The sequence below is a fragment of the Megalobrama amblycephala genome, linkage group LG18, assembly GCF_018812025.1.
Source record: "Megalobrama amblycephala isolate DHTTF-2021 linkage group LG18, ASM1881202v1, whole genome shotgun sequence".
In the NCBI taxonomy this organism is placed as follows: domain Eukaryota; kingdom Metazoa; phylum Chordata; class Actinopteri; order Cypriniformes; family Xenocyprididae; genus Megalobrama; species Megalobrama amblycephala.
This window is the reverse complement of record NC_063061.1, coordinates 26,397,589-26,421,987: the sequence shown is the minus strand read 5'-3', so window position 1 is coordinate 26,421,987 and position 24,399 is coordinate 26,397,589. Positions and strand designations below refer to the sequence as shown.

General features: G+C 40.3%; 1 protein-coding gene across 5 annotated transcripts in view; it reads right to left on the bottom strand.

Moving 5' to 3' along the window:
- The window catches only part of LOC125253104 (clustered mitochondria protein homolog), a 36,042-nt gene extending 11,643 nt beyond the window's left edge, over positions 1–24,399 (bottom strand). For 4 of the 5 annotated variants that reach the window (XR_007181363.1, XM_048166883.1, XM_048166885.1 and 1 more), the window contains exons 1-12: positions 23,643–24,399; positions 21,436–23,526; positions 20,785–20,969; positions 20,531–20,702; positions 20,210–20,353; positions 18,494–18,621; positions 12,283–12,437; positions 12,069–12,194; positions 11,187–11,334; positions 11,019–11,111; positions 10,448–10,842; positions 318–617 (exon numbers count right to left, since the gene is read on the bottom strand). Coding sequence is in view for 4 of the 5 variants with exons in the window: in XM_048166883.1 (XP_048022840.1) it covers positions 318–617; positions 10,448–10,842; positions 11,019–11,111; positions 11,187–11,334; positions 12,069–12,194; positions 12,283–12,437; positions 18,494–18,621; positions 20,210–20,353; positions 20,531–20,702; positions 20,785–20,969; positions 21,436–22,759 (3,170 nt within the window). In the remaining variant the exon portion in view is untranslated. Of the gene's footprint in view, positions 1–317; positions 618–10,447; positions 10,843–11,018; positions 11,112–11,186; positions 11,335–12,068; positions 12,195–12,282; positions 12,438–18,493; positions 18,622–20,209; positions 20,354–20,530; positions 20,703–20,784; positions 20,970–21,435 lie in introns of all 5 variants that reach the window. The other variant, XM_048166884.1, reaches the window with a different exon arrangement.

Sequence of the window (24,399 nt, the reverse complement as noted above, 5' to 3'; positions counted from 1 at the left end):
ATATATATATATATATATATATATATATATATATATATATATATATATATATATATATATATATATATATATAAAATCCTTCCATATTATGGTAAAGAGAATTGAGATGTGACTCATATTGACATATGTGTATATATTGACATGTGTAAAGTAATCTGGAAATGCAAAAATGTTTTATTATCTTAAAATAGACTCCATTACCTGTATATAAAATACTATTTCTTGTTTTTTTTTTGGTTTGAATTTGGGGTGAAATATGACATTCTTGACAGGCTGTGTATTAATCATAAGACTAATATAATTATAAATATAATTACCGGTGCTCCACAAAGGCATCAATGAGTTCCTGTCTCAGGCAGACCAGGCGATGAGGATGTAGCCTTGGGAAACCAAGTTGTTGACACACAGGATTTAAATCCTCTCCTTCCGCAGGAAGGAAGTTGAGGTCAGGTGGGAAGGTAAAAAGTAGATCCAGGATGTAGTGCCGACCATCATTACCCACAATGCCCTTATGCTCCACAGAGGAGCACAACTCTACTGCTGTATCATCTTTGTTTAGCACTAGGTGGCGCTGCACTCTCAGCTTCTTACTGGGTTTGTCAAGCAGTTCTAGATACCTTCACAGAGTTTGAAATGTTTGAAATCATACATATATTGTTTATGTAATTTCTGACACATTCTTCAGCTTAAAGACCAGTTCAAACCAATAACCTTAAAGATAACTATAACGATAACTATAATAACGTCCACACCAACACATGATAATGCTCTGGTTTATCATAACTGCGTGCATCTGCTGCTTTACAATGCTCAGTTAAAGCAGGATGGATTCTGATTGGCTACCAATGTTTTTATCATTCATCACCTGAAAAAAAAATTGTTCTGAAATTGTTCTCTGAATTGTCGTTATTATACAGGTCCTTCTCAAAAAATTAGCATATTGTGATAAAAGTTCATTGTTTTCCATAATGTAATGATAAAAATTAAACTTTCATATATTTTAGATTCATTGCACACCAACTGAAATATTTCAGGTATTTTATTGTTTTAATACTGATGATTTTGGCATACAGCTCATGAAAAATCTCAAAAAATTAGCATTTTAGCAAATTTCTGAACGAATAGGCTGTTCCCAGAGTGCTGTATCAAGGCACCTCAGTGGGAAGTCTGTGGGAAGGAAAAAGTGTGGCAAAAAACGCTGCACAACGAGAAGAGGTGACCGGACCCTGAGGAAGATTGTGGAGAAGGACCGATTCCAGACCTTGGGGGACCTGCGGAAGCAGTGGACTGAGTCTGGAGTAGAAACATCCAGAGCCACCGTGCACAGGCGTGTGCAGGAAATGGGCTACAGGTGCCGCATTCCCCAGGTCAAGCCACTTTTGAACCAGAAACAGCGGCAGAAGCGCCTGACCTGGGCTACAGAGAAGCAGCACTGGACTGTTGCTCAGTTTTGCATGTCATTCGGAAATCAAGGTGCCAGAGTCTGGAGGAAGACTGGGGAGAAGGAAATGCCAAAATGCCTGAAGTCCAGTGTCAAGTACCCACAGTCAGTGATGGTCTGGGGTGCCATGTCAGCTGCTGGTGTTGGTCCACTGTGTTTTATCAAGGGCAGGGTCAATGCAGCTAGCTATCAGGAGATTTTGGAGCACTTCATGCTTCCATCTGCTGAAAAGTTTTATGGAGATGAAGATTTCGTTTTTCAGCACGACCTGGCACCTGCTCACAGTGCCAAAACCACTGGTAAATGGTTTACTGACCATGGTATTACTGTGCTCAATTGGCCTGTGTGACAGAGTGACCTGTCCCTGTTGGTTAGCGCAGCACACACACACACACACACACACTCAGCCCAACTTACCTCATCCTCCGTTCTCTGCTGAGGCGTTGTGGGTGCACACGCACGCCATTAGCACGCTGGTCGTCATACACGCAAACATATCCACTCCATTTCCATCCCCGTCAGAATCCACGCTGCGCATAACAACATGCATACATACCTGAGTTGTTTTTCGTTTTGTTTCTATGTTTTGTCATGTTATCGTGTTAATACATACCTGTGTTCCGTGTTTGTCAGCGTCTGTGTTGCCGGTCTTTCGCGTTGCTTCTCCACCATCAGTCGGCCGAACCTGAGCGTCACCCAGCGGCCGGGATAATTAGTGCCGGGATCGCTGTGTGTGGACGCGTCGGCGCGAAGCAACCGGAAGTCGGCTCGTCCACTGTCTTGTTAATATGGGGGGGGGGGGGGGGTAATGGAAAGTTGCACTATTATTATGTGTTTATTATTATTTATGTCTATATTTGTATTTGTTATTTTGACTTTATTTTTTTTGTTTATATATATTTCGTTATTTTATGTGTGTAAATATTTATGTAATGTTGCAATATACTCACCTGAATACTTACCCACTCATGTTGATGATGGTTTTAACAAAATGGGTGGGGCTTGGACTATAAAGAGGAGCCCCAAATAAGAAACGGTTGTCAGTTAACCTGGCGAGCAAGCGAGCAAGTGTGGTGCCGTGAGCGATTTATTTGACATTTTGGCATTGAGGTAGTTTGCATGTATATATTTATATATATACATTTTTCTTTCTTTGTTATTTTGTGCAGTTTTTTTTTCCTATTTGTTTTTTTTGTTTGTTACTTTTGTAAATAGCTTTGGTTGTTTGTCTACTGGGACTGTTTCACTTCTCGAGCACTGTAAATAAACATCACTTTACACTTACATCTCTGCGAGTATTGCCATATTTTTTTTTTGGATTCTTTTTTTTTTTTTTTGGGCAAACCCAGTTTCGCCTGACAGCGGGCCTGCGAAGACCCGTTGTCCCACATATGGTGTCAGAAGTGGGATGGCTACTCGCAAAACTGCGCCGAGAGGCAGGAAGCCTAGGACGGGGCTTTGGTCCCAGACCCAAGCTGTCGCAGAGTCGGATGTGGCCTGGGACACTGCTGAGTCGACAGAGGAGGAGAGAGAGGAGAACCCTCCACCAGTTCGTCCCAAGTCCACATCGCCTCAAGAGTCCATGTCTTCTGCTCCAGCATCTAGTGGTGGGATGTTTGCAGTGATGCGCGACTTCCTGAGCGCACAGGAGCAGAGAGAGCAGCGGTACGTAATGGAGCTACGGAGTCTGCGTGAGTCGATTATGCAAGCTGTCCGGCCAGCCGAGGTGTCGAGTGAGGCTGAAAGTCCACGGATGGAGCTTCCAACTCCAGCTCAACGTAGAAGCACCGCTTGTCAAAGAGATCGAGACTCACTGACTGACATAGGGTACTACCGCCAGCCAACACCGCGAACGGAGCCGAGGTTGCCAGTCCTCCAGCAGGGGGAGGACATTGAAAACTTCTTGCGCCGTTTCGAGCGTCTGGCCAGAACCTGGAGGTGGCCAGAGGATGAATGGAGTTACCATCTGGTTCCACTGTTGTCTGGGCAAGCGCTGGAGGCCTATTTGGCCATGGACGAGGACCGAGCGGAGGTTTACAACGACCTGAAGGAGGCGCTGTTGGAAAAGTTTAATATCTCGCCAGAAACTTACCGCCAGCGGTTCCGGGCCACTTCTACTCCAGCTGGAGAGTCACCGACGGAAACGTATAATCGACTGCGGAATCTGTACCGACGCTGGGTGAGACCTGAGCTGCGCACAAAGGAGGAGATCGGTGAGACAATAGTCCTGGAACAGTTTCTGCGTGTTCTACCCTATGAGATTCGAGTCTGGGTCAAGGAACATGAGCCGGCAACTGGACTGGATGCTGCTAAACTGGCTCAGCAGTACATCAACGCTCACCGTGGCAGTCAGCGCTCTCAACCAATGAAAGGTAACTTTAAAACCCCTCCCAGTAGTTCTGGGGAACCTAATACAGACTCTAATGTTACTCAGGCACAGAAAGTGGCTCCTGAGAAAAAACTTGTTTGCTTTTACTGCCAACAACTGGGTCACAAAGCAACCGTGTGTCCAGTGCGTAAAGCTAAACTGACTGGCTTTTGTTATGTCCCAAGAGAAGAGGACAGTATGAACAATGTGCGCAAAACCCAGAATGTGCAAGTGACTGTAAATGGAAAATGTATGAATGCTTTGTTGGACACTGGAAGCTCCTTGTCGCTACTAAAAAAGAGTCATATGTTACATGTTCCATTTGATAATTTGGTCAATGTACAATGTGTTCACGGGGATGTCAAGCAGTACCCCCAAACAGAAGTTAATGTATGTGTGCAAGACCAAACTTACCTGTTGAATGTAGCAATTGTAGATGACTTACCTGCTGATATGATTTTGGGAAGAGACTTACCAGTGCTCACTGAATTGTTGCATTCTGTTGAGACTTGTGTGTCCACCTCGAATGCTGTCAATGTTGCTTGTCCGGTAATGACACGAGCCCAGGTTAAAACAGGTCTGCAGCCATTGCCAGACTTTCATCATAGTCTGCTGCAAGGCGGGACCAAGGGCCCCAGGAAGACACGTCGCCAACGGCGACTGGAAAAAGGCCTGGGTACACCAGCTCCTAAGATCCAAACCGAGGGTCTGGGAATTCATGACTGGCAGGTCCCAGAGAATATTGCAGAACTGCAAAAAGCTGACGAGTCTTTGAAACCTCTGTTTACTAAAGTGTTGGAGGGAAAACAAGCTGACTTGTGTGGGGAAAAATATGTTGTTGTCAATGATATATTGTACATGCAAACACCTGATTCTACCCGTTTGGTTGTCCCTACATGTTGTCGCCCCCTTGTGTTACACCTAGCACACAGTGTTCCATGGGCAGGGCACATGGCACTGCAAAAGACCTATGCACGCATTAGCTCGCGATTTGTTTGGCCCTCCATGTACACTGATGTACAAACATACTGCACCACATGCCATACATGTCAAAAGACCAGTGCTGTGCGCCAACGAGATAGGGCACCATTACATCCTCTGCCTGTGATATCTGTCCCCTTTCAGCGCATCGCCATGGACATTGTCGGGCCGCTGGAAAGAAGCAGTGCAGGGCACCAATATATCCTGGTCGTCAGTGACTACGCGACAAGGTATCCCGAAGCTTTCCCTCTCCGTTCCATCACTACACCCAAGGTCATCAATGCTTTCGTCCAGCTGTTCTCCCGAGTGGGAATACCCGAGGAGATCCTCACAGATCAAGGGACTAACTTTACGTCACGGCTGATGAAGTTACTGCACCGGCAGCTGGGCATCACCGCTATAAAGACTAGTCCATACCATCCACAGACCGATGGGCTGGTGGAGCGTTTTAACCAGACGCTCAAGAACATGCTTCGGAACAATCTGGCTCCTAGCATTCGTTCGGGAAGCAGACACACTCTGTTCAGCTCTTGTATGGATGGCGGGTTCAAGGACCACTGGATCTCCTACGTAAAGGTTGGGAGACTGCTTCATCTGGAGAGGTAACTAAGTCTGAGAAGGGCATTGTCCAGTACGTCCTTGAGATGAGGGACCGCCTGGAGAGCTACAGGGAGCAAGCCCAAGAAAACCTCCGACAGGCACATTAAGGCACAATACATTTACGATTTTTCACGCCAGATCCCGAGAATTGAAACCTGGACAAAAGGTTTTGTTACTGCTCCCGACATCGATGAACAAACTACTGATGAAGTGGCAAGGCCCATACACTGTAGTTCGTAAGATGGGACCAGTAACGTATGACAATTCATCACCCTGATAAGGGCAAGACTGTACATAACCTGTACATCAACCTCCTGAAGGAGTGGAAGAACCACCCAGCAAGCCAGAAACATCGCTACGCTAGGATGATCTGTGAGAGAGCCAGCAGAGGTCTCTGTCTTTGGGAGAGGATAAACGAGCTGAGCTGCACCACCTTCTGGGTCGATATCCCTCGTTGTTCCGTCAGAGGCCTGGGCGGATCCAACTTGGTACAACACCAGTATCCAGATCAGAACCCTTCACGGAGAACCGTATCGTGTTCCAGAGAGGCTGGTGGCACCTCTGAAAGCAGAGATTGGGACAACGTAGCCCTCTAGGAGACAATGGAGCAGCTACAGTTATCGTCCCGAAGAAGGATGATACATTACGTATCTGCATTGACTTTCGAAAGCTGAATGCTCAGTCAAGGTTTGATGCCTATCCGATCCCCGTATCCGGAACGTATCGGCCAAGCCAGGTACATTACAACTTTGGATATATAATACTGGCAAGTTTTTAGGATCGTCTATACCCTACACGGCATTCCGGACCCCACTGGGACTATACCAGTTCACCGATTTTGATCTCCATATCCATTTACATATATTATATATATATCTTCCCTGAGAAACCCTGAGCAAGATCCAGGAGGCTGGTCTGACTTTAAATGTGGCAAAATGTGAATGGGCGAAGTCTGAGACCAACTACCTTGGTTACCACCTGGGAAACGGAGAGTTAAAGCCTCAAGTGGACAAGGTAGAAGCTGTTCGACGCAGCCCAAAACCAAGGACAAAAAAAAGAGGTCAGATCCTTCTTAGGACTGGTGGGGTGGTATCGACGATTCATCCCCAACTTCTCTACCACTGCTGTCCCACTGACCAACCTCCTCTGTAAGAACGTGAAGAACCCGATTATCTGGACTGAGGAATGTGAAATGGCCTTCAACACTCTAAAGAGGCAGATGTGTTCTGGCCCAGTCCTCATAAGTCCGGACTTCACAAAGGCGTTCATTGTTCAGGTAGATGCTTCAGCTGTGGGGATTGGAGCAGTCCTGGCCCAAGGAGACCTGGGCGAAGAGAGGCCCATAGCGTTCCTGAGCCGGAAACTGCTACCCAGAGAAAGCCGATATTCTACAGTGGAGAAGGAAGGTCTGGCGATCAAGTGGGCCTTGGAGAGCCTCAGGTACTACCTGCTAGGAAGGGAGTTTACCCTGGAGACAGATCACCGAGCCCTGACGTGGATCCACACCATGAAGGACCACAACTCCCGGGTGACTAGGTGGTATCTCTCCCTGCAACCCTACCAGTTTAAGGTCAGACATCGACCTGGACCCCAAAACAAAATTGCCGACTACCTGTCCCGAAATCCGGTCAGTTTGCGGCCTGGAGAGGGGGGAGGTGATGTGACAGAGTGACCTGTCCCTGTTGGTTAGCGCAGCACACACACACACACACACACACACACTCAGCCCAACTTACCTCATCCTCCGTTCTCTGCTGAGGCGTTGTGGGTGCACACGCACGCCATTAGCACGCTGGTCGTCATACACGCAAACATATCCACTCCATTTCCATCCCCGTCAGAATCCACGCTGCGCATAACAACATGCATACATACCTGAGTTGTTTTTCGTTTTGTTTCTATGTTTTGTCATGTTATCGTGTTAATACATACCTGTGTTCCGTGTTTGTCAGCATCTGTGTTGCCGGTCTTTCGCGTTGCTTCTCCACCATCAGTCGGCCGAACCTGAGCGTCACCCAGCGGCCGGGATAATTAGTGCCGGGATCGCTGTGTGTGGACGCGTCGGCGCGAAGCAACCGGAAGTCGGCTCGTCCACTGTCTTGTTAATATGGGGGGGGGGGGGTAATGGAAAGTTGCACTATTATTATGTGTTTATTATTATTTATGTCTATATTTGTATTTGTTATTTTGACTTTATTTTTTTGTTTATATATATTTCGTTATTTTATGTGTGTAAATATTTATGTAATGTTGCAATATACTCACCTGAATACTTACCCACTCATGTTGATGATGGTTTTAACAAAATGGGTGGGGCTTGGACTATAAAGAGGAGCCCCAAATAAGAAAAGGTTGTCAGTTAACCTGGCGAGCAAGCGAGCAAGTGTGGTGCCGTGAGCGATTTATTTGACATTTTGGCATTGAGGTAGTTTGCATGTATATATTTATATATATACATTTTTCTTTCTTTGTTATTTTGTGCAGTTTTTTTTTCCTATTTGTTTTTTTTGTTTGTTACTTTTGTAAATAGCTTTGGTTGTTTGTCTACTGGGACTGTTTCACCTCTCGAGCACTGTAAATAAACATCACTTTACACTTACATCTCTGCGAGTATTGCCATATTTTTTTTTTGGATTCTTTTTTTTTTTTTTTGGGCAAACCCAGTTTCGCCTGACAGCGGGCCTGCGAAGACCCGTTGTCCCACAGCCTGCCAACTCTCCTGACCTGAACCCCATAGAGAATCTGTGGGATATTGTGAAGAGAAAGTTGAGAGACGCAAGACCCAACACTTCCTCACGAAAAAACCTTGAATACTCTCTAACACTTGACGGGTGCTCCATTAAACCTTCGTCCTCAGTTAAGAACTTGGGTGTGCTCTTCGATACCAATCTTTCATTTGAAAGTCATGTTTCTAGTATCTGTAAAACCGCCTTCTTCCATCTAAAAAATATATCTAAATTACGACATATGCTCTCAATGACAAATGCGGAACAGTTGGTTCATGCATTCATGACCTCAAGACTAGATTATTGTAACGCTCTACTGGGTGGTTGTTCTGCTCGGCTTTTAAACAGACTACAGTTGGTCCAAAATGCGGCAGCTAGAGTTCTTACTAGAACCAGAAAGTATGACCATATTAGCCCAGTTCTGTCAACATTACATTGGCTCCCTATTAAACATTGTATAGATTTTAAAATCTTGCTACTTACTTATAAAACTCTAAATGGTTTAGCTCCCCAGTACCTAAGTGAGCTCTTAATGCATTATAGTCCTTCACGTTTATTGCGATCTCAGAATTCAGGCCAGTTGATAATACCCAGAATATCAATATCAATCAACTGAAGGCGGCAGATCCTTTTCCTATTTAGCACCTAAACTCTGGAACAATCTTCCTAGCATTGTTCGGGAAGCAGACACACTCTGTCAGTTTAGATCTAGACTAAAAACACATCTCTTTGCTCTTGCATACACATAACACATTATCAATACATTTACATTTTTCAAATCCGTTAAAGGATTGTTACGCTGCAATAATTAGGTCGGCCGGAACCGAGAACATTTCCTATAACACTACATACCTGTACATCAGAATAAGAATGGCATCTACGCTAATATCTGTCTCTCTGCTTATCCTGAGGTTTTCCGGGTGCTGGATCCAGGCCGTATCCAGATCAGATGGAGAACCTGTGTCTGGACCTGACTACAACGTAGCCCAGGAGACAATGGGCCTACAGATCCAGTTCTGGCTGCATCTATAATTCAGATTTTTAATCCCCGTATCCGCTTACATATATTTATATATAATCTATTTTTAATCTCTATAATAAAAATGTATAATTCAGATTTTGATCTCCATATCCATTTACATATATTATATATATATCTTCCATGGGGTTTTTTCCCTCCTAGGACTTTTTTCCCAGTGTTCGCACGCTGGGTTTTTCTCCTAGGGGGTTTTTTCCACCCCTGGGAGTCAGCCGACATTGGCTTAATGTAGCACCATCTTGTATATGTTACATATTACCACGCTTGTTTGTACAGCTCATTTTTAACCACTTCCCTTTTTTCTGTGCTTCTAATATGTAAAGCTGCTTTGAAACAATTACCAATTGTAAAAGCGCTATATAAATAAATTTGACTTGACTTGACTTGACTCTGGATGAGCTTAAGGCCGCTATCGAAGCATCCTGGGCCTCCATAACACCTCAGCAGTGCCACAGGCTGATTGCCTCCATGCCACGCCGCATTGAAGCAGTCATTTCTGCAAAAGGATTCCCGACCAAGTATTGAGTGCATAACTGAACATAATTATTTGAAGGTTGACTTTTCTTGTATTAAAAACACTTTTCTTTTATTGGTCGGATGAAATATGCTAATTTTTTGAGATTTTTTGGAATTTTGGGTTTTCATGAGCTGTATGCCAAAATCATCAGTATTAAAACAATAAAAGACCTGAAATATTTCAGTTGGTGTGCAATGAATCTAAAATATATGAAAGTTTAATTTTTATCATTACATTATGGAAAATAATGAACTTTTATCACAATATGCTAATTTTTTGAGAAGGACCTGTAGTTGTGGTGTAAACTTCCCTATTCTCATAGAATTAGAAGGATTATTAAAACTTTATAGTTAGCGTTATCATTATAGCTATCGTCCTTGGTGGGAACAGGCCTTAAAGAGTTAGTTCACCCAAAAATGAAAATTATTACATAATTTTAGAATGTCTTCTTTCAGCCAAACTCAATTAGAGTTATATTTAATAAAATATCCTGGCTCTTCTAAGGTTTATAATGGGAGTGAATGGTACCCTAGATTTTGAAGCCCAAAAAAGCACATCCATCCATGATGGATGGATGTGCTTTTGTGGGCTTCAAAATTTACGGTACCATTCACTTATATTATAAAGCGGAAGAGTCAGGATCTTTTTTAATATAACTGATTGTGTTTGGCTGAAAGAAGAAAGTCATATACACCTAGGATGGCTTGAGGGTGAGTAAATGATGGGATAATTTTCATTTTTGGGTTAACTAACCCTTTAAAAATGATGCTTTTACCTGTCATCAGACGCAACCGTCTTGCCAAAGTCAGTGGAGCCATAGACAACACTCTGTGCTTGGTCACGGTCAAGAATTCCTGGCACGATAGTTTGGCCAGTGACACGGTAGCCACGGTAATCGATCACTACAGTGCCAATCAGATAGAGGCCTTCTTGATCCACTGCCCAATAAGCCCTCACTCCATTCAGGTCAAGAACAGGGGCAGCATGGGCCGCAGCCTCCCCTCCCAGATCTTTGAATTGGTCCCGCACATCAAAGCCTAAACTGAAGAAAATGTTGTTCCAGATGAACATCTGCTGTCGTGGTTCTTCACTAGGGTTGATGGGCATCACGTTACCATCCACCACTGCCATGGCTCCTCGAGTGGCAGTGCTGACAAAATCACTGTTAGCCTGATAAAGTCAGTAAAAGGTCATCATCAGAAACAGCCTTCCCATTATAAGTAAATGTTCCTGATGTTACATTTTAGATCAGATTTGGTTTCTAGAGAAGGAAAAGTACTTTGTGGATCTGTAAAACCCTTCTTGGTTCTAAATTGAACACATATGCCAATAATTGGTAAAGATACCTTAAAAACAGCTCTGTCCCTCATCAGACGATCAGTCACGTTTTTTCTCGGAAGCTCTCTTGTGGTCTGAAGTTCTTCATTCCAGTCCCGGGCCTTTGTTCAACACAGAGGAATGAATAAAAAACTACTTGTGTAACTGGCTCGTGTGCTGACTTTCAACATGTTTACCTGAACAGGCACATGTTCTTCATAACCCAGGCGGAAAGAGATGACATCCTCCGCTCGAACACAGTCCATTGTGTGGTCAAGTGCTGGAGCAGTCCAGCTGAACACCTGGAAGGGTGTGGCAATCCTTTCAAAGGGGTGTGTGGACCCTCTAAAATAAGAGAGAAGTTAGAATTGAGTAGTTTCCACGTACTCTGTTCCATTTACAAGAAAAAAGAATCATATTTAGACAACTAAAATACATATTTAGCAGCTTAACAAGATTTATAAGTTTCCTCTAAATAAACAAATAGTTACTTTTTTATTATTTAAAACAGACTGTATGTTTACATACACAACTTCAACTCAAGTATGTTTTAGCTAGATATTTTGATATTTTGTATTCAATTTTATTTAATTATCATTAGATTCTCATATTTTCATTGCTGTGATGTTTTACTGTTTTACAGTTAAAATTGATTATATTTCAAATCATATTTATATTTGAATTGGTATTTAAATGTTTTTTTTAATATTTGTTGTGTATTATCAAAATCTGTTAAAAGCAGGACAAAGATCACAAATACTTTATAGTGTAAACCACTATGATGCATAAACACTTGATAAATATTGTATATATTTATTCATTCATTAACCATTCAGTTATATCTAACTCTTGGTGATTTTATGGACCATCTCTCGCCATACGCGAGAGACTGTCCATGAATTTTCTGGGTGAATATTTTTTTCTGTGGTACTTCGTCAGGTCTTTCCCCAACCCTTCACATTCCATGGCTTGAGACTCACACACACAAACAAACACACACCTATGGAAAATTTAGCGACAATATATATATTGAGTACAGTTTATTGTACTCCTTTTACTCCTTCTGAAAACTGTCATACCTCCTTTTCAGCAAGGCACTGAAGTTCTTCTTAAAAACTGGACTGATATGACCCAGGAGATCCAGCAAAGCATGACTGAGGACACTAGGATTGGCTGGCTTTGGATTAAAGCTGTAAGTTGTAGACCTAAATGAAACAATTAAAAAAAAAAAATTCTATGTATTTGTCTTTCTGGTAGGGCAAGGGCAATTTGGAGGATAACTGTAAAACTCACTGATTTATGTAGAACCCACGAGTTGATGCTGTTATACTGAAGTGTCTGTCTTCCATGGTCACCAAATTGAGATACATGAGGTCTCCATGCATCTTTCTGTTTCCAGGAGGAGGATTCCAGCTACTCATGGTCAGAACCTTCAAGCACTCTGAGGACTGTATAAAAGACGGACAATTAAATATTATCATATGCTATGTTCATCTAGCACATTTTTATGGCCATACCCAGACAGCATGTAATCATTGAAAAAATATTGAGTCAGCGTTGATGTGTCAATGCAAATTGCATTGAATTAACATTACAAAGTGATGTTGCTTCAGTATCACTTTTGCACCCTCAGTTAATGTTGAAGCAATGTTGAGATTTCAACCACAAATCAATGATAATATCATTGAATCTATATTATAAAGTGATGTTAGTTCAATATCACATTTGCACCTGCATTTAATGTTGAAACAATGGTGAGATTTCAAAAAAAAAAAAAAAAAAAAAAAGGTAATGCTATTGAATCAACATTACACTAAAACTGATTCTACATCACCAATGTTGAATCAATATTGGTAATGTTAGTGAATCAACGTTACACTGTGATCTTGATTCTACATCACTGCTGTTGAATCAATATTTAAATGAACAAAATAATTATTAGTAATATCAATTGATCAATATTAATGTGATGGTGATTCTAAATCACTTTTGTTGAAACATTGAAAATACAACTGAAATGTCAACATAATGTTGAGATCTGATTCAAGTTAATGTTGAAACAACATTAATATTTCAGCTACACTTCAATGGTACGTTAAATTCCTGACCATTTTAAAGTTTGGGGAAAACCATTTAAAACTTAAATGACAGCAGTTGAGTCACTTTATTTTATTTGACAGTTTAACACAATCAATGACAAAGAGACAGAAAATACAATTCTTTAAGAGTGGGACAAAATAGACAAAAGCATTACAACCTTTAAAAACAACATTACTTTCCTAAGTCTTATGTCATCATAAATACAAGTGGTCCAATGGCTCAAGTTTTCAAAATCTATCTTACATCAGACTACTGCCTCTTTTCCTTTGGGTTCTCTGAAATCTGAAAAAGAAAGCATGATGTTAATTAAGAACAAGTCAATTCAGTTGTCATACATAGTTACATCCAAGAATGTTAACATGCCAAACACAACATGATTCACTTTTTATAAATTGCTAAACACAAAATATTCTAACTATATTTATAATACTGTTAAAATTATGTATATTTAATCTATTTATTAACAATTCAATAACATTATGGGAAGGTGTCCAATCTTTCCACCCAAGTTTATTTCCAGCCCTAATTAAAACACACCTGAAGCAGCTAATCAAGGTCAGGATCAATGAAAACTTCCAGGCAGGTGTGTTGGACTAAACTCCTCATGAAGAGGAATAAACACCTGGTTTACACCTGGTCACTTCATGCATTTTCTCTGATCGGATAGCTATCCGATTGTGAAAAGAAAAGGTCTAAATGCTCCCTGAAAGGCATTTGAGAAGGATTTAAATCCGATTGCTCAAACCACTTCAGGAGGTGGTCTGGGATAGCCTGGGTGCCAGCCCGAACCCCGCCCACAACATTTTTTGGACGGGAAGTTCGGTCTGGACTCGATCCATTGTGGAGTAATTATGCTCGGCTCCCAGAAGGCCGAGCCAATCAAATTGCCAGGGCGGGCTTTAATCGATGATGGACAGGCTATCTGCGGTTACGTAACCACCCACGTCATCAAAGAGCGCTTGGGTTGAATTGGTTTTCACCAACGATGACTGCAGCTGGAGAAGTAAGATGTTTAGATTCCGCTATCACGTCTGTAATAAAAGAAATCGACAGCGCATTAATTTTAAAAGACGAACAAAGAACCGCAATCAAGGCATTTGTCGATGGGAAAGATGTGTTTGCCGTCCTTCCAACGGGATTCGGCAAAAGTTTAAGTACAAGTTCAACATACGTCACTTACTGCGTTGCTCTGATGTCTATCCAATTGAGTGCAGAGTTTGTTTTTTTTACTGGTTCGGTTAAGACACGCCCCATAATTCAAGTGCAATGGAGCAGTATCAGACTCACATTCTGCCTAGAATATGAGTATGACGAAGTCAGGCTAGGTCTGGGATGCATTTCAGATGAAACTGGACAAGTCTAAATGCACCTGGTTGTTGAAACCACATATGTAAATTTTCTCCTCCCAAAAATACTAAAAAATAAATGTGCAAGAGCGCGTTATAGGCTAAATAACATGTTATAGCCAGATAGAACAGCACTACTGCGTTGCTGCAGAAGTCAACATGCAAACTTCCACAAATGAAACAAAAAAGTAAGTCGTAGACGCTCAACACACAATTATCTTCATTAGAAGTAATGAGACTAAGGCCCAGTTTCACAGACAGTGCTTAGCCTAAACCAGGATTAGACCTTACTTCAGTTAAGATTTTAAGTAGCTTTATAAACATACACTAGAAAAATCATTACTGGTGTGCATCTTGAGACAAAACAATGGCACTGACATATTTTAAGATATGTCAGTACAAGTTGCTTTCAGTTAAAACAGCTCAAACATGCATTTTAGTCTAGGACTAGTTTCAGTGGGAACAGGCTAAAGTGAATGGAGATCAGTTATATTCCTCAAATTTAATACAGATTCAGGAATATGAATGATTACCTGATTAATTTATGGCGTTATTTTACTGTCAATTGTCGAGAGCACATTATTGTGACGCGAGAGCTTATCAATGTAATGTGCGAGCGCAAATCTGTCCGCTCGCGCGCGGATTTCCTCTGCTCTCGCGCAAATCTGTCCGCTCGCGCGCGGATTTCCTTTGCTCTCGCGCAAATCTGGACGCGCGCGCTCAAATATACAGTGCTCTCTTATGAACTGCCTCTCCTCTCGCTCAGATATTGCGTGTGCACGCTCAAACTGTTTCCTGCGTGCTCAAACGTGTCCTGCGCGCTCAAACTGCACATGTGCGCTCACGAATCTCTCCGTGCTCTTGCAGAAATTAATTTGGCTTTTGGATTAAACGCTGTCAAAAGTTATAAACCAATCAGAAGAGACGACTGATCCATGAAAATGCTACATGGAATCTTATTGGCTGAGAGTGAACTGCGCCTGGAATTCTTTCGACAAAGATATGTATTTTATTTATTCACAATTTAATAATATTTATAAAATGTAACCTAGTCTAACTGCATCACATTACAGGTCAAACCCCTATTTATCTAAACAAACAAACAAAAAATGTTTCTTAAAGTTATTGTGGTCATACGTTTTGTGTTGAAATTAAAAAAAAAAAAAAAAAAAGGTAACATTTTACAATAAGGTTTTTATTTGTTAACATTAGTTAATGTATTATCTAACATGAACTAACAATGTGCAATACATTACTGTAATTATTAATCTTTGTTAACGTTAAAAATACAGCTGTTTGTTGGTTGTTTACTTCACAGTGCATTTAATAATGTTAACAAATACAACATTTGATTTTAATAACGTATTAGTAAATGTTGAAATTAACATTAACAAATATTAATAAATGCTGAAGAAGAGCAATTCATTATTAGTTAATGTTAACTAATGCAGTTAAATAATGTTAACGCAACCTTATTGTAAAGTATTACCAACAAATATCTTCTGATTTAAGACCGAACAAGATCAGGGTCAAATCGTCATTCCCTTAATACTTAATGTGGAGATCACATATACCACTATAGTCAATTTCTTTTGAGGTCTGGAATTAATGATTCTGATACATCAAATACATTCTGATACATCAAATACATTTTAACAGTCACTGGTCACCACCTACTGGCAGAACAGTGTAACAACATTAGTTTCAACATTCATTTAGCTACTTATTTTAATTGCTGAAATCAGTGTATATTCAGACTATAAATTGTTATTGCAATACTTGCATTATTATTTAATGTTTGCAACACAGATGTAGCAATAGTATGTTGTTGAAAACACTTTGTGAAGCTGTTTAAAACATATAGCTTACATGACCACTGCTTTCAGCAGCAATGCAAAAGCAGGTTTAAATATTCTGGTATGATTGTAATTTCAAAAGGTTTAATAGACATAACCGAATCGTTGTCATTTAGGAATAAGATCGCGTTCTTTTGCTTAATCGTGCATACACAAGAGCTTAGGTATTTTTGTATGTCATGTTTTATACCAATTGACTATGGTGGTATGTGATCTCCACATTAAGTATTAAGGGAATGACGATTTGACCCTGATCTTGTTCGGTCTTAAATCAGAAGATGTTTGTTGGTAATACTTTACAATAAGGTTGCGTTAACATTATTTAACTGCATTAGTTAACATTAACTAATAATGAATTGCTCTTCTTCAGCATTTATTAATATTTGTTAATGTTAATTTCAACATTTACTAATACGTTATTAAAATCAAATGTTGTATTTGTTAACATTATTAAATGCACTGTGAAGTAAACAACCAACAAACAGCTGTATTTTTAACGTTAACAAAGATTAATAATTACAGTAATGTATTGCACATTGTTAGTTCATGTTAGATAATACATTAACTAATGTTAACAAATAAAAACCTTATTGTAAAATGTTACCTATTTTTTTTTTTTTTTTAATTTCAACACAAAACGTATGACCACAATAACTTTAAGAAACATTTTTTGTTTGTTTAGATAAATAGGGGTTTGACCTGTAATGTGATGCAGTTAGACTAGGTTACATTTGATAAATATTATTAAATTGTAAAGAAATAAAATATATATTTTTGTCGAAAGAATTCCAGGCGCAGTTCACTCTCAGCCAATAAGATTCCACGTAGCATTTTCATGGATCAGTCGTCTCTTCTGATTGGTTTATAACTTTTGACAGCATTTAATCCAAAAGCAAATTAATTTCTGCAAGAGCACGGAGAGATTCGTGAGCGCACATGTGCAGTTTGAGCGCGCAGGACACGTTTGAGCACGCAGGAAACAGTTTGAGCGTGCACACGCAATATCTGAGCGAGAGGAGAGGCAGTTCATAAGAGAGCACTGTATATTTGAGCGCGCGCGTCCAGATTTGCGCGAGAGCAAAGGAAATCCGCGCGCGAGCGGACAGATTTGCGCGAGAGCAGAGGAAATCCGCGCGCGAGCGGACAGATTTGCGCTCGCACATTACATTGATATGCTCTCGCGTCACAATAGTGTGCTCTCGACAATTGACAGTAAAATAACGCCATAATTAATCAGTAGTCAGAGAGCAGGAGTTAAGGCACAGGATAGCATCAAATCCCAGGTGATAATCCTATCGACTTATCGACTCAATGTGTAATCAATATCAGAATTATCAGGAGGGTGCTTCTCATTTTTTTAATTGTCCATCGTCATCTGCCTTCATCCCTATTCGAGGAAAGAAGGCAAGGTGTTCTGCAAGCATTGAGTAATAGATGCAATATGTGGGCTACGTGTGAAGTATGACATTCTTGCTCATGTTGTTAGAACTTTAATCATAACATTTTGAATAAATGTTACTAAAGCAAGATGTGCACACTTTTTAAGAATTTAGAGAAATGGATGGTTCATTCAAACACTTTAATAACTTTTTAAATAAATATATCTTAAATTCAGTAACAATAAATCAAATGCAAATAACAAGCACAAAAGAACATAGAAATAATAAGAAAGATGCACCATTGTTTGAAACCCAAAGAAGTCAGTTGATTCAACACACAAGACTTTTGTATAGGATGCACCTGTGTTTTCTCTCTTATAAGGAAGCATCAATTAGACAGAAAAGTAAGCATGCAGATCCAAAATGGGTGTTTACCAATCAGTGCGCATTTTCAAACTACAATTGGTGTTTTTCAATCATTTTTCAATAGATTTCATAAAATCATGAGGGCCCACTCCTAAACCATGCCCCCAGTAGATCAGAGCAAATCAGATAAAGCAATTGAAAATGTTCATCATGAACTGATATGGCCCACTGATTGAGAAACACAAACTAGTGTTTTTGCAGAGATACATACCTGCATGATCTTGTGGTCATCAACTACAAATCACTGTTAGTTCAATGTCACTGTCTCCACCCATGTGTACTGTCGACTTTCATCAAAATTTCAATGCTGATCCAACATACATTAAACATTAAAAACTCAACATTGTATCAATGTCACCATGCTATCTGGGTACTGTCAAAGTTCCTCAATTCCTACCTTCCCAAAATTTGTATGAGGTTGCAGGGGTACCAGCAGACGCTCCTTAGAGCATGGAAGAATGTGATGTGGAGGGCTGCAGCTGATGTGCTTCAACCCGTCACCTCTTCGCTTAGGTTTGCTGCTCTCTGGGAATTAAATTAAATTATTGTGAAGCCACCATAGCTGTACTGCATAGAGACTCACAATATGGATGTGTCTTTGTAATAGATTTTAAATCAAATATTATCTCAACACAGACAACACATGCATTTATATGCACTGTACTTTATATGCTCTTTTTTTTTTACGTTTTTTAAATTTGAATAAAATGAAAACTAAAAGACTTTCAAATCACATGAGCCAATATTTTATTCACAATAGAATATAGATAACATAAATGTTTAAACTGAGAAATTTTACAATTTTATGCACAAAATGAGCTCATTTCAAATTTGATGCCTGCTACAGGTCTAAAAAAAGTTGGCACGGGGACAAAAAAAATGGCTGAAAAAGCAAGAAATTTTGAAAAGATTTAGCTGGGAGAACATCTAGCAACTAATTAAGTTAATTGATATTTTATATTAGCTATAAAAGGGACGTCTCAGAGAGGCAGAGTCTCTCAGAAGTAAAGATGGGCAGAGGCTCTCCAATCTGTGAAAGAGTGCATAAAAATATTGTAGAATAATTTAAAAACAACGTTCCTCGATGTCAAATTGCAAAGGCTTTGCAAATCTCATCATCTACAGAGCATAACATCATCAAAAGATTCAGAGAAACTGTGCGTAAGGGACAAGGCCGAAGACCTTTATTGGATGCCCGAGGTCTTTGGGCCCTCAGACAATACTGCATCACTAATTGGCATGATTGTGTCAATGACATTACTCAATGGGCCCAGGAATACTACACTGTTGGTAAACACAATCCGCCGTGCCATCTGCAGAGGTTAACTAAAGCTCTATCATGCAAAAAGGAAGCCATATGTGAACATGGTCCAGAAGCGCTGTTGTGTCCTGTGGGCCATGGTTCATATAGAATGGACTGTTTCAAAGTGGAAAAGTGTTCTATGGTCAGATGAGTCCAAATTTGACATTCTTGTTGGAAATCACAGATGCCACGTCCTCTCATCAATGTTCAGTTCAAAAGCCAGCATCTCTGATGGTATAGGGGAGCATAAGTGCATACGGTATGGGTAGCTTGCATGTTTTGGAAGGCACTATGAATGCTGAAAGGTATATAAAGGTTTTAGAGCATCACTATATGAAAAATACGTCAAAGACGACTATGTACTCTTCAGCAGCTGGAAACCTATATCAGGCAAGAATGAGACCAAATTCCAACACCAAAACTCCAGAAACCCATAACCTCGATGCCCAGATGTCTTCAAACTGTTTTGAAAAGAAGAGGAGATGCTACACCATGGTAAACATGCCCCCGTCCCAAATATTTTGAGCAGGTATCAAATTTGAAATGAGCTCATTTTGTGCATAAAATTGTAAAATTTCTCAGTTTAAACATTTGTTATCTATGTTCTATTGTGAATAAAATATTGGCTCATGTGATTTGAAAGTCTTTTAGTTATTATTTTAATCAAATTTAAAAAACGTCCCAACTTTTCCAGTATTCGGGTTGTATTATTTATAGGTCTCATGAGGTCTACTATATAAGTTTATCTCATCTTAACTTCTAAGCCTGATATCTTACCAAATTAATTTTTTCCTAAGACTGGTATCTTACCTTCCATATGATCTTCTGTGACATAGCTGAGAAATGATGGTGAGCAGCCCTCCACTCCATTATAGCCATCAGTAAGGTCTAGACTCTTTAAAAGGTCTCTGATGTGGCGTAAATGGATACGCACTTCTCGAACAGTGTACGGCTCTTTGGCATAATTAAAAGGGGAGTGGGAAGACAGATTTAAGGCAGTTTGTTACTGGTATATACGTATGTCTAAGATGAAAGATTTCAACCAGTTTACTATTAGGTGAAGTTTTCAGTGAAAGCTTAATTGATCAGCTATGATGATGTGATTTAGTCCAGTAAATTTTAGGGGCTTACCCTCCACAACCCTCAGAACGGAGCCCTCCTGAAGATCTGGTATGGATCTAAGGTGGGTAAAGTTGTCAAGAGTGACTCCATTCAGCTGCAGGGAGAAGCAAGTACGCCGACAGGTCTCCTCCTGGTCCATCAACACTTGCTTAATTTCGTGCACCATTGCTAAAGGTGACACCTTGAGTTCAATATAGACAGACAGACAGACAGACATTAGATAGATAGATTGATTGATAGATTGATAGATTGATTGATTTTACCTGGAAGTCAGTGGGTTCTGTTCCAGGAGCCTGGATCTTCACCGTGAACCCTGCATCCTCAGCTGGGTCCATGTCAGGAACAGCAGGAAGCGCATGTTTTTCGCTGTCACCCTCAACCTGTTCTGTCCTGCTGTCTGCTAGGGTTTCTAGCACATGGCCACTGGTCATGGTATCAGGGCTGGGTACTTGTATTTTGGAAAACAGAAGAATATAAATCACAAGTGAATAACCAACAAGATACAAAAGAGTTAGGAATGGTTTGGAATGTACATTGTTACATTCACAATTTTTTATCGGCACTCCAACACAAATACCTGACAGAATTAGGGGCTGCACTGCTGTTAATTATTTTTTATTTATAACTATTATTATTATTATTAATCATTTACTTTTAATTATTATTTGAATTCAGGCATCACAACATTATGGTGTACAGTATGAAAAATCGATATTCATTTTGAGATTTGCTAAAGATTACATTATTATTTAATTATTAGTGTTGGATTCAATTTTACTGAGCATTAGATGGTGAGATTGTCAAAAGTGGGGAATATGAGCATGTACAATTAAATATCCACTATATGATACCAATAATAAAGAAAAAATCAATGTGGTACCAGTATATTGTGCATCCCTAGACAGAATACACACCTGTAAAGTTCGGAGTGGCCAGGAACAGTTTATCAATCACAAAAAGCGTGAAGCGTTCAGTCTGATCTTCTTTTTGTTCTACCTGTGTCACAGCGAGGGTTGTCTGCTCAGAGTCCCGCAGTGATAACCCTGTGCTCTGCTTTAGTGCTTCCAGGTCCCACTGCATCTGTTCTACTTCTGTCTTTTTCCATATCAAATCCTTGTCCATCTGTGACAGGCTTTGCTCCATCTCCCCTATCTCATGCTCCACCAGCCCAAAGCTAATCTCTGTAATGTCTGGTTGCTCTACATGAGATATTTTCTTCTCCATACAAAGAAGAAGCTCTGCAGTTGTAGTAGCTTTCTCATCAGCATGCTGTCTTGTTATAATATCCATCTCTAGTGTCTCAGAAGTCTGTGGATGTTGCTCTGAGTCTGGTTTTTCCAGTGCATCTGGGTCTTCAAAGTCATCTAGTTGTGCTATGAGTTCCAAAGTTTGTGCTTCCCTTTGCATCTTTAGAAGTAAAGGATCTGCAGTAGGAATGCCATATGCAGGTTGCATCTTCATTGCATCCAGATGTGTTTGTGCTGCACTGTTTGGACAATGTTCATTCAGTAGTTTCTCATCCTGATTCTCTTCTGTGTTTATCACAATTACTCCAAATTGCTCCTTAGGTTTCTCGTGTTCGATGTACTGCTCTGTCTGAGTCCAACCATCTTCTCTCTGACTGATGTCAATGTCACTTTGTGAGGCATCTAGAGAAGATGCCGCAAGCACAGGAATGCTAACTGGACCAGAAACTGAAGTTTGACTATCTGCAAATAGTCCAGTCCCACGACCGAGGAGAGATTTACAAGTGTCTGCTCCATGTCCATGAGTGCATATTCGATTCTGAGCAGCAGGTATTTTGTATAGGGATGACAGAAGGGGCCATTCATCCTCTATGGAGCATAATTGATTTGTGCCTGCAATGTTTGTGCTTGGCGGCCCCAACAGCTCTCTATTCCTCTCCCTTCCATTTCGCGGATTGCTTTTATCAACTCCATCATCGCTTCTGGCATCTTGTGATTGCCCACTTGTTGAGAACAAGAGCTCCAAAGGCTGAATTGAGTCCCCTCTAACCCGAAGGTTGCTGCTAAGCACGATGTCCGGGAACAGGAGATGATCTTGGTCCAGAACAGGAGAGGCCAGCAGGTCAGTTGAAGACCTTGAAGGAGACAGACTTTCTATATCATTACTTTCCAGGGATAGCAGCAGGAGAGACTGCTCCTCAGTCTGGCGCCCGACTCCCTTGGTGTTAATAATCTCTGACATCTTGCGGCAACAATAAAATATGTTCCCCATGTTGTCTATTTGATTAACAAAAAGCAAAAGAACTGTAATATTGGACTCCAACAAACAAGGCCCACTGTGAGACAGCTAATAAGATTTTAAAAATGACCTTGGCAGCTAGAAAAACATTGCTTTGTTGGTAAATCTATAAGACAAGCCTGACAGACAGTTGACAGACTTAATTACCAAGTCTGGCACCTGGCCAGTGCATCTCTGCAATAGCTGAAACATGTTCTGATCTATAGACAGTAAAGACAGACAGTAAAGACATTCTATTTTTTCCATGCCAGAAATTATGGATCATTAGGATGATTTATACATAGATTAACTATAGATTGACTAGATGATTGTATCTGCTATATATTTATGTATGTAACAGTAGAAGACCAGAAACATTGCATAGATTAAAATAAAATTGTTTCCCCACCAATTTTTCGAAAAATCTGTAACTAATGCATTAAGAAGTCATATTAAACATGCAGACATATCCTCACAGGTTCTATTCCTTCATAAATGTGCCTGTTGTCCATGTCTCATAAATCTCTATTGAACCACAGGAAAGCAGCACAGCTTGCTCCAAGCAGAGGTGTCCCTCCCTCAAACAAAACGCAACACAAATGTATAGTGTCTTTTCTCTGTCCTTCATTCTGTGTCTCATGAACCCCTTCATCCCCCCCCCCCCACACACACACATTCATTCTCGGGGGGAGGAGTCTCGATGGAGTTCCCTGCATCCCATTCTTCTTCCAGATAAATCGCAACTCATTTCTTCATTTTCACTAAAGAAGAAAAAAGCACATGACATGACTTCTTGAATCCATGCCAATGCATAAATACCCTCAGAAGTCTTCTATATTCTCTGCATGCTTGTGAAGTGCGTTTCTCGGTCGGTCACCTCTCTGCTGTCCCCTTTGAATCAGCTGCTGGCTCGAGCGGTTGCTGCTATGACAGAGTGCTGCAGTACCTGCTTTGGAAAGCTACAATAGTCGGAGAAGTGGAAGGACTACAGATATTAAGAATACTAAACGAACAGAAGAAGTAAGCGTCAATATTGTTGTAAGCTTGTCGATCTTCTCCTTATCTATCTTCTGTGTGTCTTCTCCAGTGCAAGCATATTTGCGGTTATAATCTCACCTTTACTCGATGCGCATGCGCACTCGCTACTAAGTTTTGCTGAACTATTATTTTCGATGCGTATGCCGAATATGGTGTATTCAGGGCCTAACGCCCATATGGTATAAGTTTTACTTGTGCATTTCTTAAAAAAGATCTTAAACCATGCAGATACCCTACAATTTGGAGGAATCAAAATAAATACATTTAAATATATTTCACAGAACTAAGAATTATATTTTAAATTAATATATTTGAGGTCATACGCTTGCTAGGTGACACTGCTAATATTGTAGTATTTGTATTAAAAATATACAAAATGTTCTTTAATGTCTAAACAGAAAAACGCTTCCAAAATACTGATTATTGTGGATAGGGCTACTGATTATGCTTGACACAATGTGCCACAGGTTACTTGCCCTTAGTTTTGAAAATAGCTTAATTTTATGATCATTAGAATCGTCTTCACACAAATGTAAACCATTTTATTTGATTTTCTCTTTATTTGATAAAAATTATTACATTACATTATCACTCAC